This window comes from Echiichthys vipera (assembly GCF_963691815.1).
Source record: "Echiichthys vipera genome assembly, chromosome: 12".
Lineage (NCBI taxonomy): Eukaryota > Metazoa > Chordata > Actinopteri > Perciformes > Trachinidae > Echiichthys > Echiichthys vipera.
Genome location: NC_139837.1, coordinates 30,580,833 through 30,598,111, shown reverse-complemented (window position 1 = coordinate 30,598,111; position 17,279 = coordinate 30,580,833). Strand labels below are relative to the sequence as shown.

The following is a 17,279-nucleotide window of genomic DNA, read 5'->3' as shown; positions in this document are numbered from 1 at the left end:
GAGATCATTTGATCTTGTGGTGGCTATTTATGTCCCAGAGGCGTTCACATCCTGGACATACGAAAACAAACCACAACCTTTTTTCTTATCCTAACCAAGTGGTTTTCATGCCTAACCATCACCATTCATATTTTGGCTAATGTTTTCAACTTAGTGTAAATGTTACTAATTTACTTTATTTACTCAGATGCTTATTTCAATGTGCAGCAATACGAAATTTGCGAGTTGTAAAATGCGCTCTGTCTGATCAGGGCCTTACTGTTCATCAAGTCCAACAATGTTATAACAATACAATACTAAAGCATGATGTTTCATAACATGTTGGCATTATCCACAAGGGTTACGTTTTTACTAAAATTCTTTCATTTTTTTTTTCTTTTAGTTTTTACTATCATACTGTAAATAACAAACACAAAGCCGGACTTGGAATGAAAACACAAGCTACTTGTTAATTGAAGAAGGTAATACATATCATGTATAAGTGCTACCTCAATTGCTTTGGTGACTATATGACGCAGTTTCATATCAGTCTTTGCCACTTTCTGGTCCAGGATATGATTGATGAGCTGTTGCAGCTGCCTGTGATGATCTTCTACATTTCGGATCAGTTTTTGAATCTCTGAATTCAGGTCAGATTTCAGTTCCACCTCAATCTTGTCATTATCTGTAAAGAGAAAATCCAAATACACCAACAAATATACAAGTGAATGGTCTTCTGTATTACATACAGTTTTCATGTTTTTTATTTACTTTTCATTTAATTTTCATGCGCAGCTTAGCTGCTTCCAAAGTCATGACAAAGAAAATCTACAGTAAAGATTCCAAACTAACCAGGCAAAATGAAAAGCTGGTACACATGACATGATGGTTATGATGTGGCAAAAAAAAGATTTGATGGTGATCGTCAACCTTTGGGTATATTACATTAATTTAGTCAAAATGCTACCACACCTCTGGATTTAAATAAGCTGTTGAATCCTCCATTTACCATACATCCATGATCTCCACCCCCTGAGGCTGCCAACATCTTGGCACCACCTTCTACTGCTGACCTACTGAACCGATGGACATCGGCAGGAAAGAAGTAATATCAAAAGTCGATAGTGCCATCTACTGTTTACAAAGAGTATTGCACCGTACCATTCACCAAGCGCCTTCTAGTTGCTTCGGCTGTCTTTGCATAGTGTTCGTGTTAGCCACGGTGTAGCCTATGGTACGAACGCCGGTAAAGTATACCCCCCCCCCTCGCCGTAGGCCTATATGTGTTTTGTACATATGAACTGTACATTGACTGATCAGCTCAGTCTGTGTGTCACCTGCTGCTGGCTGCCAGGTTATCCAGCAGCTGTCACTCGGGAGCTGCTGAAAGACAGCAGAGACCAAAAACAGTTCTCTCTACTCATCACATATGGAGGCTTTGGGTCCGTCAGGTGCCGACACTGTGACTATAACTTGTAGTCTGATGTTTAAGAAGCTGCGTGTTATGTGTTTGTGTTACAGTGCTGATGGCACTATCTTCTTACAGTGCTCACTGCTACATGTTTGCATCTTATCTGTCACTGTTACCATTTCCACATCGCAAGAAAACTTTTCAACTTGACGAGAAATATCGTCACATTTTCGTATCGCAAGATGTCATGGCTGTGGCTTGGTGGAAGAGTGGGTCGTCCTCTGTTCGAGAGATTGGTGGTTCGATCCCCATCTCCCCCCGGTCGAAGTGTCCTTGGGCAAGACACTGAACCCTGAATTGCTCCCCGTGCTGCGCATGGGTGTGTAAATGTGGTGTGAATGGTTAGATCAGAATAGATGGTATGTAGATGTCCACTGCCATCAGTGTGAATGGGTGAATGTGACAGACACTGTGAAGCGCCTTGAGTAGTCAGATGACTAGAAAGGCGCTATATAAGTGCAAGTCCATTTACTATTTACACCACTATTATTTAATTATTATTATTATTGTTGTTATTATTATTATTTTAATTATTCTCCTGTGTTGTTCGAAACTTTCTGCATATTCAAAACATCACACTTTCACAACGTTTTTTAGAAATCATGTACATCTAAATAACAAATCTATTAGAGAATGAGACCTTGTTAAAGCCATAAGCTAAGTTTAAATCTACATTAAAGACATGACAGTCAAAATCCCATCTTTATTTTTCACATAAGGGATTAAGGTACCCTTACAGGTCCCATACTGTGCTTTTGAAAGTAGGTTGTTGTGTCTGTATCCATGTACACTTCTGAAGGAAAATTCTCAGATCTGTATCACTCGTGTAAATATGTAAGCACACACAGTATCTACAGTATATGCTGTGGAAATGTTTGAAACTAATTGCCAATATAAAATAAATTACAAAAATGAAAGTAGCTCAATATAACAATGTGAAATTGCAAAGTACAGTTGAAAAGTACTGTTAGATGCTGGCTATGGGTGTCACTGATACAAAAACTTAAAGTTGTGACCTCTCCTGACCTGACCTCACAGAGTGTAACGTGTGTGTGTGTGTGTGTGTGTGTGTGTGTGCGTGTGTGTGTGTGTGTGTGTGTGTGTGTGTGTGTGTGTGTGAGTGTGTGTATACAACATACAAAAATACCCCCTGCATCCCCCCACAATAAAGCTACTTGGTTGGGTTTAGGCATCAACTTATGGTTTCTTGATTAATTGGTATTTCATACGGTTTAGAAATATCTTTCATTTACCGTATTTGAAGGAAGCTTTCTGTTGGTAGGATGTCTCAGGGAGGTTTATGACTGTTTCTAAGTCCATGAGTACATCCTCATCGCAGAGTGTAACGTGTGTGTGTGTGTGTGTGTGTGTGTGTGTGTGTGTGTGTGTGTGAGTGTGTGTGTGTGAGTGTGTGTATACAGCATACAAAAATACCCCCTGCATCCCCCCACAATAAAGCTACTTGGTTGGGTAAAGGCATCAATTTATGGTTTCTTGATTAATTGGTATTTCATACTGTTTAGAAATATTTTTCATTTACCGTATTTGAAGGAAGCTTCCTGTTGGTAGGATGTCTCAGGGAGGTTGATGATTGTTTCTAAGTCCATGAGTACATCCTCATCCCTCTTCAGGGTTGCAGTGACAGAGGCGTCTGTTTTGAGAAAGGGAATGCCCATCTGGATTTGCAGCATGGCATCTTTCATCATGTCAAGTCTACATTTAAAACAGAAAGATATAGTTTGGTAATGTGATAAATCACCAGGTTTTTCCTTCTCTGGTTGTAAGTGTTCTTAGTCTATGATGTAAATCCTTAGTTTCTGTATGTTGATTAACATAACAGTCAAGCTGTGAATGAGTGCTGGGGGGATTGCGGAGAGGAGTCACGTGGGGGTGACATTTGGTGGTCGTAAAACATTGATAACATCCACTGGGGTCATAAATATTGGGTAGTGTGTTTGTTGTTATTGTGTCATTGTGTTTGTAAGGTGCCTTGATGTGACTGTATATATGCTGAAACTATCCGTTGTGGTAGCGTCTCTCCTGTAATGCATTCAGCTTGGTAAAGACATGATTTGAGAAACACTGAGGACTCCAGAGAATTTCTTTCACAGTAAGACTGCTACTCAATTTATTAAAGATGAAGTTGGTAACTTTGTGAAAAAAATGCTTTTTTCACATTTGCTGAAACTGTTACTATATCCAGACAGCACATTGAGAAAGAAGATCTGTGAAAAAGCTCCACCTCTCTTTGTCTGCACCTAATGGCATCTGCATAGGCCCACTGTGTCTGACCAGCTACCAATCAGAGCCGAGGAGTCTCTGATGCAGCATCAATGAATGGGGCCGGGTTTTGGTCTTTGTCACAAGCGTATTTGATCAGCACTGCCTAGTTTCACAGTTTGTTCAGAGTTCAGAGAAGTCAGTGACACTGTGTCAGAGACGCTCTGAATGGTTGTTTTTCCTTTGCCACAGTTTGAACTAGCAGACGCAATTAGAAGCACACAGAGAGGGCTCTGGAAGCAGACAGGTAAAGAAGTTGGACGTAGAGATAAATTTAATTTTCACTGCTCATCAGTCACATTGTATTGTCAGAATATAGTGACAGTTTCATCAAAGAGAAATAACTGACTTCAGCTTTAATCATTTACATTGTTACATGTTTCTCATCCACTGATACCTGATAAAATCAAACAGTATCAAGAAACCAGTTGTTTTCTATCATTAGGAGGGATTGAGAGTGTGTTTATAGAACCATGTACCTTGTGTGCCCAACCAGAATCAGCTGTGGGATGTTTCTGTTGGTGACATCAATGGTGATACCTCTCATCTTCTTTCCTTTGGTATCACTGTCAGTTAAAGCCAGCTTGATGCCTGCTTCCACATCATAGTCGGGAATGACAACCTTTGTGGTGAGAGTGTTCTTGTCGCGGTTGTATTTCAGAGATGCAGTGATCTCTGATGAGTCATACCCTAGTAGTAGCAGAAATTACACTCATTAGTCAGTGTTTTTCAGTGTGGCATAAAGATCTATTACATACGGTAATAATCAGTGTCGTAAATTATATTTTCACTTGATAAAAAAAATATTACATTAAATTACATATAAAAGAATGTAGTAATAAATAATGGCCTAGTCTTGTGGCACACATTTATTAATTCTGGAATAAACTGTGGTTAAGGTTTGTTGATCCAAGATTAGTCAACCTCTTGCATGTGCACACATACACACACACACACACACACACACACACACACACACACACACACACACACACACACACACACACACACACACACACACACACACACACACACACAATCCTATAATACCTTCTGCCTTAAGGGTTAGCTTCAGAGAGTCTACTTTATGGCGACCCTTTTTACCCTCTCTGAGCGTTTCATCTGTGATGGTTGCAGTGTACTCTGAAACTTCCCCTGTTGGTTGGATTTCAACTTTAAACCTGAGAAGACAATATGGGCTTCATTAAACTTGACTGTTGACTGGGTGACATGACAATATCCATCCATCCATCACCTGCAACTGCTTGGCCCTGACGAGGGGCTGGAGCTGATCCCAGTTTGGGCATGAGGTGGGGTAGAAATTACTCAGTACTTTTCATTTGTCAAGTATTTAATTCACACAGGAGTATATAAAAATATCCTCATATGCCGTGAGGAGTTTGCATGTATCCCTCCCTGTCTCAGCATGGGTTTTTTCCAGGTTCTCTTGGTTTATCCCACAGTCTAAAGACATGCAAATGTTAGATTAATTGGTGACTCGAAATTGCCCGTAGGTGTAAATGTGAGTGTGAATGGATGTTTGTCTCTATCATGACGGCGGTGCGCGCGGGTGCAGCGGCTCTTAGCTCTCCAACTTGGTGTTTTGTTTTATTACTTTTTTTGAATGTTTTGTTGGACTTTTGCACTGCAGCCATCACATATAGTCGCCAGAACCTAATCGAACCTGGGCCTAAGGCACACTCTGTCTGTAACTGGCGACTATCAGCAAAAACACAACTTCCCGGTGGACATCTTGAGACCACCAGGATCTCCGTGGATGGTCACCCCGCCCAAGAAGCGCAGGAGGCGGCGGAGAGAGAGAAAGCAGAAGCGAGGATGCCGGTCGGGACCAGATGCTAGGCTACGTAAACAACTGCACAGGCCAGCATTACCAAGCCTCTTCATCTCCAACGCCAGATCCATCACCCATAAAATGGACGAACTGGAGCTACAGATGGCAACAACCAGTTTTGTGCGAAACTGCAGTGTTATTGTCATCACGGAGACGTGGCTTCACCCGCTAATTCCCAATGCTGCAGTTGAGCTAGCAGACCACACGCTACAACGGCAGGACAGAAACGGAGACTCGGGTAAGAGCAGAGGAGGGGGACTTTGACAGCGGGATCATTGACACACACTGTTCTCCTGATCTAGAGGTTCTGGCAGTCTCGTGCAGACCTTTTTATCTACCGAGGGATTTCACTGTAGCCATTGTGATAGCTGTTTACATCCTACCGGATGCTAACGTTAGCACGGCCCTCAGCCTCCTGCTTGCTACCATAAACAAACAGCAGCTCGCCCACCTGGATGGGGTCTTTACCGTTGCCGGTGACTTCAATCAAGTGTGTTTAAGGACTGTGCTCCCAAAATTCGTACAATACGTGAATTTTGCCACCAGAGGGGAAAATACTTAGGACCATGTTTACTCTTGCTGGATCTGACCATCTCAGCATGTCCCTCACCCCCACCTACACCACCCTGCTGAGTAATACAAAGCCACTAACAAAGACAATAAAAACGTGGCCTGAGGGGGCCCTCTCTCAGTTGCAGGACTGTTTCTCAAGGACAGTATGGGATTTATTCTATAACCATAACCTCCAGGAGCACACTGACACTGTGCTCTCCTACATCAAGAACTGTGTCGACAACGTCACCGTCGAAAAAAGGGTCAGGGTCTTTCCGAACCAGAAGCCCTGGATGAACAGTGAAGTCCAGTCCCTCCTAAAAAACCGCAACACCGCCTTCAAGTCAGGGGACAGGGCACTGTACAGTGCGGCCAGGTCAGACCTGAAAAGAGGCATCAGGGAGGCCAAGGCGGCTTTCAAGAGGAAGATCGAAGACCACTACGCTGTGAATGACCCCAGAAAGATGTGGCAGGGAATAAATCACATAACCAACTACAGAAGCAACAACCAGGGGACTGCTAGGACTGACGCTGGCAGAGGAGCTCAATCTCTTCTTTGCCCGCTTCGAGAGAGACAGGTCCTCAGCAGCCACACCACTCCCACCTCCCTCCAGCACAGCCACACTGTCATTTCAGGAACATGAAGTGGGACGAGTGCTGAGGACAGTGAACCCCAGGAAGGCGGCCGGCCCCAACGGAGTACCTGGCAAGGTGCTCAGAGCGTGCGCTGACCAACTGACTGGAGTCTTCACAAGGATTTTTAACCAGTCCCTGGCACAGGCCACCATACCACCCTGCCTCAAAGCCTCCACAATCATCCCCGTCCCCAAGAAGACAGCAGTGGACAACCCCAACGACTACTGACCCATTGCACTCACGCCTGTAGTCATGAAGTGCTTTGAAAGACTGGTCTCTCAGCACATCAGGGCCTGTCTGCCTCCCACTCTGGATCCCCATCAGTTTGCCTACAGGGCAAACAGATCCACCGAGGACACCATCACCACAGCACTCCACACCACGCTGAGCCACCTGGAGCACAGGGGGAGCTACGTGAGGATGCTCTTCCTGGACTTCAGCTCAGCATTCAATCACATCATACCAGAGATCCTGGTGCAGAAACTCTCTCACCTGGGCCTCTCCACCCCCATCTGCCACTGGATTAAAGACTTCCTGACAAACCGACAACAGTCTGTCAGACTTGGCCCTCACATCCCCACCGCGATCACCCTCAGCACAGGCTCTCCACAGGGATGTGTATTGAGTCCCCTTCTGTTCACCCTATACACACACTACTGCTCCCCGACCCATCTCTCAAACACCTTCATCAAGTTTGCCGACGACACCACGGTGGTCGGGCTCATCTCAGGGGGAGACGAGTCCGACTACAGGGACGAGGTAAACAGACTGACGATGTGGTGTTCAGTAAACAACCTCCAACTGAACACCACAAAAACAAACGAATTGGTACTGGACTTCAGAAAGGGCAGAGCGGACCCAGCCCCCCTTTACATCCACAGGGACTTTGTGGAAAGGGTCCACTCCATCAGGTTCCTGGGTGTGCAGATGGCCGATGACCTCTCCTGGACTGCAAACACCACGGCGGTGGTTAAGAAAGCCCAGCAGCGTCTCCACTTCCTGAGGGTGCTCAGGAGAAATAACCTGGAGGAGAAGCTGCTGGGGATGTTCTACAGAGCCGCCATAGAGAGCATCCTGACGTACTGCATCACAGCGTGGTATGCAGGGTGCTCAGCCGCAGACAGGAAGGTGCTGCAGAGGGTCATCAACACAGCCCAGAAAATCACTGGGTGCCCTCTGCCCAGCCTGGAGGACATTGCCAGCTCTCGCTACCTCAGCAGAGCTGAAAACATTATCAAGGACTCCTTTCACCCCAGCAACCACCTGTTTGACCTGTTACCATCAGGCCGACGCTACAGGTCACAAAAATCACGGACAAACAGACTCAGAGATAACTTATTTTCTAGAGCTATCACTGCAGTCAATAACAAAAAAAAACAACGAAACAAACTACCTCAAATGTTACAAATATTGATCACATTGATCAGTTTTAAAATTTAGAATTTAAATAACTTGAAACAAAGCCACTTTAAACTGAAAAAAGCCACTTTAAAATTCTTGTGCAATAATAACATGCTCCACTCTAAATATACATATTTTAGTATAGTTTCTGTTCTCCACCCATCTGTTTATACTGTTCCCCATCTGTTATACTGTTCCCCATCCGTCTATACCGTTCACATTATTATATTGTTTATACTATATTCTGTTTTTATTGCTTATATTATACTTTGCTTATTGTTTTATTATATATTCTTTTCTAAAATGTACCAAGGGGGAGTAGCACTCCAATTTTGTTGTATGCAAAAGCAATGACAATAAAGGCTATTCTATTCTATTCTATTCTATTCTATATGTCAGCCCTGTGATAATTGCATGTCGTCCATTGTCATCTGGGATCAGCTTCAGCCCCCTATGACCCTGACTGAGAAAAGTGGTTATAGATAATGGCTATTTAGGACTTGAACACTTTTGAGGGGATTTAGGATCCACTAAAACTCACAAAAAATGGCACACAGGTCAGAAGTGGCGGAAATTGCAAAGTTTTAAAGTGATAGAGCTCTATAGTGACCAGTAGCCTCCATAGAGCCCCCTAACACACATCATGGTTGGGATAGAGTTCCTTTGATGTTCATGATTTGGTATAATTAGGGGAGATCATCATGGATTTTGTGGGTCAATTTGGCTCTAAAGCTCCCCCTAATTACTTTTAGCATTTTTTAGGTGCTATTGGTGCTCGAAAGCCCACAAAACGTTTCACATGCATCATAAGTGGTGAAACTTAATAACTGTTATGGGTCTTGGGCTTGTGTGTGTTATATATTGTATATTATATATATTGAGGGCACCCCCTAGAAAACTGCCCCCATCTTTGAATTTGACGTAGACACGAAACCGGAAGTCAACCATTTTGAATTAACTTTTGATTGTCCCTAGCGCCCTCTATTGACTAGCCGTCACTATCAATGGTAATAAAGCGAATAATACATGTTTTACTATCTACAAACACAATAACTGAGCATACAATAGGTTTAAAAATATGTTAGTGTATGGCCAGGCTTAAAATGCATTTCTTTGTTTTATCTGGGGGTCCCTGTTCTGTTTCTCAATTGACCAAGGGGTCCCTGGGCTGAAATAGGTGAAAGACCCCTATCTTAGAAGGATTATCAGATTAATTTAATAATTTGTTGGTGTAATCCTCCCACTGATGTGATGATAAATTGTGAAGGAATAGTCGATACCTCGAACAATGATGTCATAAGTCATGTGACAACAAACGATTTCAGGCACTTTACAAGTATGAGGCTTTTCATAACTCCTCCTAGAGAGTTATGAAATTCAACAAATCAATCTCAAATGTGGTCAGCAGAAGCACAAGACCTTCATATTGCCAAATTGTGAAGCATTTGTGTTTTACTGGAACGGGGTTGCTGTGGTGAGGCAGGCAATGTGCATGTTTCAGCATCACACAGTAAAGTTTACATTGTCCATTCTGCCCCAAATAAAACATTCTGGACAAGATTCCAGACCTGAAGGCAAGGGAAGGCAAGGCAAGGCAAGGCAAGGCAAAGCAAGGCAAGTCTATTTGTATAGCTCAATTCAACAACAAGGTAATTCAAAGTGCTTCACACAAAACATTAAAAGCATAGAGAGAAATAACACATAAAACATATACATTTAAAACACATAAAAGGTCATTTAAAACATATAAAATATTTAAATTGCATAAAAGGACATTTAAAACATATAAAAAATGGTTACAGTTATATAAGTTACAGTTCAGTTTACTGAAAAGCAGCGGCAAATAGAAAAGTCTTCAGTCTTGATTTAAAAGTACTAAGAGTTGCAGTAGACCTGCAGTTTTCTGGAAGTTTGTGGAGCATAAAAACAGAACGCTGCCTCGCCATGTTTAGTTCTGACTCTGGGGACACAGGTCTGCTCTGTGTCCCCAGAGTCATAACTAAACATAGGACAGGTCTGCTCTGTGTCCCCAGAGTCATAACTAAACATGGGACAGGTTTGCTCTGTCTCCAATGATCTGAGAAGCCTGGGTGGTTCATAGCTGAGCAGAAGATCTCAAATTTATTTTGGTCCTAAACCATTCAGTGTAAACCAACAGAAGTATTTTGAAATCAATTATTTGACAGTCAGGAAGCCAGTGTAAAGGTCTGAGCACTGGAGTGATATGATCTACTTTTTTGGTCTTAGTGAGGACTCGAACAGCAGCGTTCTAAATTAACTGCAGTTGTCTAATGGACTTTTTAAGGAGACCTGTAAAGAAACTGTTACAGTAGTCTAGCCTGCTGATGATAAATGTATGGACAAGTTTTTCCAGGTTCATTAGTGAAGTGTCTAAACTGTTCTTTTTTTTTGGGGGGGGGGGGGGGGGGGGGGCTATGGGAAGACACCTGAAAGAAGAGACATGGAAGACACCTGATGGAAGAGACATGTTTATAAACCTGAAGACATCTACATGTATATACTGAGTCAGAGTAATTGCGCCACCTATTGAAATCATCGGATACACATGACATTTACATGTTGTGGTCTGCATATGTTATCCAGCCACATGATGTAGGATTAGCCTATGATCTCTGACACCATATATTGGACATTGCAAGTGATATAAAATGTAAATTCATCATTTGCAGTGCCCCTCACTCCATGCAAAGACTAAAGTCTCTGGTCTTGGATGCAGTGTCGGGATTGGGATATGAAATGAACTATATTAGGAGAGAAGATTTTGGCCATATCATCCCTCTCTAGTTAAAATCATTGCGTACTACATTAAATGGTAAATGGTAAATGGACTTGCACTTATATAGCGCCTTTCTAGTCATCTGACTACTCAGGGCGCTTCACAGTGTCTGTCACAATCACCCATACACACAGACATTCACACTGATGGCAGTGGACATCTACATACCATCTAATCTGATCTAACCATTCACACCACATTTACACACCCATGCGCAGCACGGGGAGCAATTCAGGGTTCAGTGTCTTGCCCAAGGACACTTCGACATGTGGACCGGGGGGAGATGGGGATCGAACCACCAATCTCTCGAACAGAGGACGACCCACTCTTCCACCAAGCCACAGCCGCCCATTAGAGTAATTCAAATACAATTACAGTAACTATTTCCATATTAATTACTCAAATAGAATAAACTTTCATGAGAAATTTAAATATATAAATATAAAATACCTTACCTGCTTTCTCCGGTCAGGGGGTAAAATGGGGCCTGGTCCTTTGACTGAGCATTGGAGTAATCCACTATTGTGCACAATTTCAGACCACTGAAAAGGGGCTGGCAATCTGTTGAGTCAGTCCGGTCCTCCACTAGGGATGGCACTATTTTCGTCTGACCAGAGGACACTAACAGCAGCTTGTTGCTATATTTCAAAAAGAGAGAGGAGAATGAGTGTGAAAGAACAATATGAAACTAGCTGTGAAACCACTATGTGTGTTTTGTGTAATTTGCCATAGGAGCCACTGACCTAATGCTGAACAACTGAGTGTTTGATTGAGGAGCAGGGATGGATAGTCTCATCTGGTTTCTGCTCAAGGTAACCTTAGCATTTAGGGAACTCTCATGGTACATATTAGTGTGCATCTCAAGCCGTGCCTCCACATAGTCTGGAATGTGCACACCCATTTGGGTGATAAATTCCAGCCCAACTAAAGGTCTGAAGGACAAGTCAGTCTGTAGGGACAAGGATACAACAGCATACATGATGATAAAATGATTTTATTTTACATATATACTAAGATGAAGAGAAGATAACTCACCAATGTATTTGTGGGTGAGCGAGTAAGACCTCCTTTGCTACCAGGTGTAAACACACCAGCCATTGAGAACTTCAGAGGCAAGCCAGAGGAAGTGGGTAAAGAAAAGGCATTCTCCATGAAGATGTAGTGGGCAAATACTTCATTTTCAGTGCTAGATGTCAATGCAAAAAAGGCCTGTTGGAGAGAAATCAAACAGGTTGTATGAGTTTATAACTTGCAGCCTTAGCCAGCCCTTCCTATACACCAACTAAGCAGCTGCGTAGGGCCCCGCGGCTGCTAGAAGGCCCCCAAACTCATGTTTGTTTGACGAATTGACTAATCGTCTCTTATCTGGCAACCCTGCCTATCTAGAATGAATGGTGATGTAATGCTACTGTCTTCTATGATAGGGTGACAAGTTTATCAACAGTGTCTTAAACGACATCGTACCATGTTCACAATAAAGGAACATCCACGTCTTAAGGCTCTCAGCACCACTTTTGAGGAGGATGTGATGAACCAGTTAGGACGAGGACATGTACAAAAGTATAAAACATGCAATTTCCTGTTACCACCAGGGGGCGCTATGGCTATAAGTGACAGAGCAAGTTTTTGAAAAAAAAAGTCCAAATTCAAATTCAAATGGCAGACTTCCTGTTGTGTTTAAGGCATACCTCCAAGAGGATATTTTATGTGTCTCTGCATTCTTTACATGCCTATCAATTTTCATACATGTAGGTGAAAGCGCATTGAGGGGCTCGACTTTGGCAATATTCAAGTGGGCACTATTGAGCTAATTTGTCATGCCCAAGACTGAGACCCATAAATATCAAATTTTCCACCACCTATGATCAGTGTGCAAAGTTTTAAAAAAAGTTATACATGTTTAGGCCCTCAAAAATGTGATTTAAGAGGAGGAAAAATAATAATAATAATAATCACTCTAATTACAACTGGGTCCTCGCTGACCTCGTCGGTGCTCGGGCCTTAATAATAAAAATAATAACAGTAATAATAATAATAATCATTCCAATTACAATAGGGTTCTTGCCGACTTAGTCGGTGCTCAGGCCCTAATAATCATTCCAATTACAATAGGGTTCTCGTCGACTTTGTCGGTGCTCAGGCCCTAATAATAAAAGATAATCCAGCTTTAGTCGAACAACTCCACTCTGGTCTGTTGATTTTTCTTAATGCTTCCGGAATGTAAGCTATAAATACTTCTACTAGTGATCTAATTTGAGACAAAAAAGCTGATATGAATTTAGCATCTGGGGTGATCTTGTGGCACATTTGTAATGAAATGAAAATTGAGCAAGCGTACAGAAGGGAGAAATTGAGAGTGCGCGTGCAGCGGTCTGCAGTGCAGCCAGCAGAGGGGCATATGAGTTAAACTGATTGGGAGGTTATTATTGCACTTTAAAATGAATAATCGCAAACATGCAAATACATTTATTGAGCACAGAATATCTTTTTGCTTAAATAAAATTGTGTTTTGCTCCCATATAATTTCTCTTGAAAATATCATTCATGTGCTCACAAAAAATATTTTTTCTCTCTCAAAATCTCACATTGCTCCTTCACAAATGTGGCACAAATAAAGCACCACTGAAGATTGGTGTGGCCAAAACACCCCAGTGCAACACATCTGACCTTGACAGGTAGCACCCTGATGAAAACATGGTAGTACATGAACAGAGTCTCAGCCATCTTTCTCATGTCACTGGTCTTCATGTATCCTATCTCAGCTCCCAGAAGACGGAGATAGGCAATGGCTTCAGGGGTTGGAGACAAACGTATGTCATCAATGAGCTTCTGGATACTGTTTGTGATATCTTTCAGAAGATCCTCTGGGACCTGGAGAGACATTGTATGTATGTAAGTGTATGTATTAGATTCTAGACATGCATGCTCAATAACCAATAACCTTTCCATATTAAGTAAAATATAGTTGGAAATGCAGGGTTTTATTCATGTGGTAGCACACAATACATATGATGTGTCCAGAAATCATTTCACCTTTCTCTTCATTCTGTCTCTTTTGAGGGTAATTGTTTCCAAAACCTCTCTGAGCATCTTGGCTTTGTCACCTGCCCAGTACATAACTTTGGAGATGGAGTCTGGGAAGAAACCCTTCTCTCCAAAGAGAGCTTCAATGGTTGGTTCAAATCCTGTTCCTTCAACACCAACCTTATAGGGAGAGATTTTGAATAATCTAGAAAAATCTTTAAAAAGCTAATTTGTGTTTTCTCACCACATATAACAAATATGCTTGAAAACATACCTCAAAGATGTCATAGTGGTAGTCAAAAACCTTTAGAGTGGTCTCCAGCATCACCTCCTTAGGTAAGGTGTCTGTGGCATCGAAGAGGATGTTACTCTGCACTGAGCCCAAGGGAGAGTCTATTTTGAAGTTGCTTGACATGCCATAAAATGCTTTCTTCGTGGGTGATAGCTGGTCTTTCAATGCTAACTCAATGTACTCCCTTAGTCTTTAGTAAGGAGAATAAAGAAGGTTACAGTAAGATGACAGAGCCAAACTAACAGTATTTGGTAACACTTTGTATGAAAGGGTATGCATAAGACTGACATGACATTGGTATAACAATGTTATGACACCTGTCATGAACATGAAAAAGTCTGAATGTTTATGATTGTTGCCATTAAGTGTTGTCTGGTAAATAATGGCACTGCTAATGCAAAGTTGACATTGTTTGAGAGGTCTTTATTATGACAAATTGAAATGAACCAAGACAAGTTATGTGTTATAACAACTTGACATTAAGCAAGGGAACATAGCATGTCACAAGGGTTACTGAAGATTGAGAGCTTCCTGAACATCCTGACTGTCTGTAAACACACATGGTTGGTCTTTGGCTCTGCATTGATGTCACTTTTAAAACGTTTTAATGTCACTTTTAATGGTGTTCTTATCATTAGCACTTCATTGACCTTCAATGTATTTTAATGGACTTTTAAAGACTTTGCGGCTCTGTTTGACTGTGTTTTTGATCCATGACTGAATTTTTAGCCTGAATGCTGAGACTAGCTGGTTACCCCATACACACTTTCATGGTGTCATCGCTGGAGAAACTCAATATGCAAGTATCAGGGGCGCAGATGATATTTTTGAACTGGGGGGGCAAGCTGTCAGCGAATTATATTCAACTAAATAGTTATTTTTGTGTAATTTTGAATTTAACTAGCGCTCAAGTAGTTACTTTCGTAATAGCCTATGGGCAAATGGTTTGCCATTGGAGAATTCGTATTTGAAATCATGGATAAACAACAATGAACATTGTTAAACAAAGGCCTACCTGATCAACACTAGCCATATATGATGAAACTGTAATTTGTCTGGGTGTCAATCACCAACAAAAACTTCATGCCCCATGCAAATTATGTTTTATTTAAAAAAAATTGGTGTTTAAACTCAAAAGTGTAAACCACAGCATATCTACATGAATAAAAATATGTATGCATACTGTAAATTAAATTAACATTTTAAATGACAGAAGTAGTACTATTAGGAATTCCCTATAGTGCAGCCAAACAAATGTACTGTCATCAGGAATTGCCTGCAGGCCAGGAGAATAATGTTAACATTTTAAATCTTATAATTGCTATAGTTGCTTATTAAAATAACATTATACATAAAATATAAAAAAAACATTAAAGCTTTTCACCTACGGCCTAAAAATACTTTTATTTTACATTTAGCCTACTTCAGGTAAGAGCAAATGCCATTTATTAATGTCAGATTTGCTACTTAACATTACAAAGTGATTAGCTGCAACATTTGGTAAAGTCAACAGGCATAGGATCCAGTATGATAGCCTACTTACATTGTTTGTTTGTTTTGAAAAAACGCTCTAAATGTGTTTTGTTTCTTCATTAAATTGAAATCACCCGCTCTGTCATAGTAGACAATGGTCTGATCACTGCAACAGGCACAGCTTCCACTTCCTCTTTAGGACCATGGGGAGTAAGAGACGTGCCTTATGGTGTGTTCAATTTACACTGAAAGTCGGAACTTGGAGCTCGGAACAACGTAACCCCAAAGTTCAGTGCTCCCAGGTGAGATTAATCCGACTTTCCGAGTTGGAGCTCGACTTCACAGGCATGGGGGGTTCTGATTAAACTTTTGACACAAATGTCGGGCTCGCAATGTAAATAATGTAATGTAAATTAGTCTAACTGACGGAACATTAATCCTCCATTTTACCGGTGATGTTCGTCACTTTATGTAGGGAAAGTTGCGGGGTCACTGTGAATCTGAGGGGGAGATGTCCCCCCGTTCCTAGTGTCATCTGCACGCATGGCAAGTATGGACCCCTTCACGTGTAACATCAAGTGTGAGTTAGCCTCCAGTGAATGGCTCATCGTGTCCCGAGACTGCTTTTGAATAATTCAAGTCTGCAAAGAGCAGATATTGTGTACCTTAAAAGGAAGGGAACAAATCAATGGTATTTTTTATCAGCTCATTCGGATATGCACCATGGCAAGGCCCAATTCAGACCTTTCTGTCTCCAATTACATCAAGTTCTGACAGTGTGGGTCCTGCCATTGTAAGTTCTGATTCTCAAACACAGTTTTTGGAAAACTCTAGCCATCCTAGGCCTGACTCTAACAATTCAACCTCTGCATATCCTCTAAAGATGGCACTCCACAATGTCAGGTAGCTTTCAAATAAAATTTCCATTGTAAATTAAATCATAAGGTGTCATGGGCTTGACCATATTCTCCTGACTGAGACTTGGCTAGATGTAACGGGTAGCAAAGAACTGATTGAAGCTTTACCATTTCATTTTCCATTCTCACACTGTACCAGATCTGACAAGAAGGGCCGTTGGGTTGCTGCCTCGTACTTAAAACAATTCTAATATTATCTCTGCTGGTTAGTGTCACTGCTCTTCTTCAACTCCAAATTGCTAACACTCCAGCTTTGCCCTTATTGAACTGCATGAAGTGGTGCAGAAGCTAAGGGTCTACTCACACTTACCATTCGTACCATGCCCAAGTGGCATGCATGGCTTAAGTCTATTTTGTTTGACCAGTATGAGTGTAACTGCACCGTGCCCAGTTCAGAGAGGTGGGCTTCAGCACAGCACGGTCCTGACGACTATTTATATATTCATATTTTCATTTTCATATTCTGTCACCTTAGCTGTGCTTGTTTCTACTATTCTGTTGTATTAACTGCCTTAACATATACGTCATATTCACATTACTATAAATATTATAGTTACTGTTAGGCTTTGCTTGCATCTCTGGAAGTGTGTCTGTCTGTCTCTCTC

The 17,279-nt window shown here is 41.7% G+C and overlaps 1 protein-coding gene across 1 annotated transcript in view; it reads right to left on the bottom strand.

Annotated features, from left to right (window-relative positions):
- The window catches only part of apoba (apolipoprotein Ba), a gene marked incomplete at both ends in the record, with an annotated part of 92,024 nt that overhangs the window by 18,310 nt on the left and 56,435 nt on the right, over window positions 1-17,279 (bottom strand). Inside the window, 10 exon segments of the mRNA XM_083923724.1 lie at window positions 489-664; window positions 2,991-3,163; window positions 4,210-4,420; window positions 4,781-4,911; window positions 11,424-11,606; window positions 11,712-11,917; window positions 12,004-12,177; window positions 13,636-13,839; window positions 14,002-14,172; window positions 14,267-14,474. Of these exon segments, the coding sequence (XP_083779850.1) occupies window positions 489-664; window positions 2,991-3,163; window positions 4,210-4,420; window positions 4,781-4,911; window positions 11,424-11,606; window positions 11,712-11,917; window positions 12,004-12,177; window positions 13,636-13,839; window positions 14,002-14,172; window positions 14,267-14,474 (1,837 nt within the window).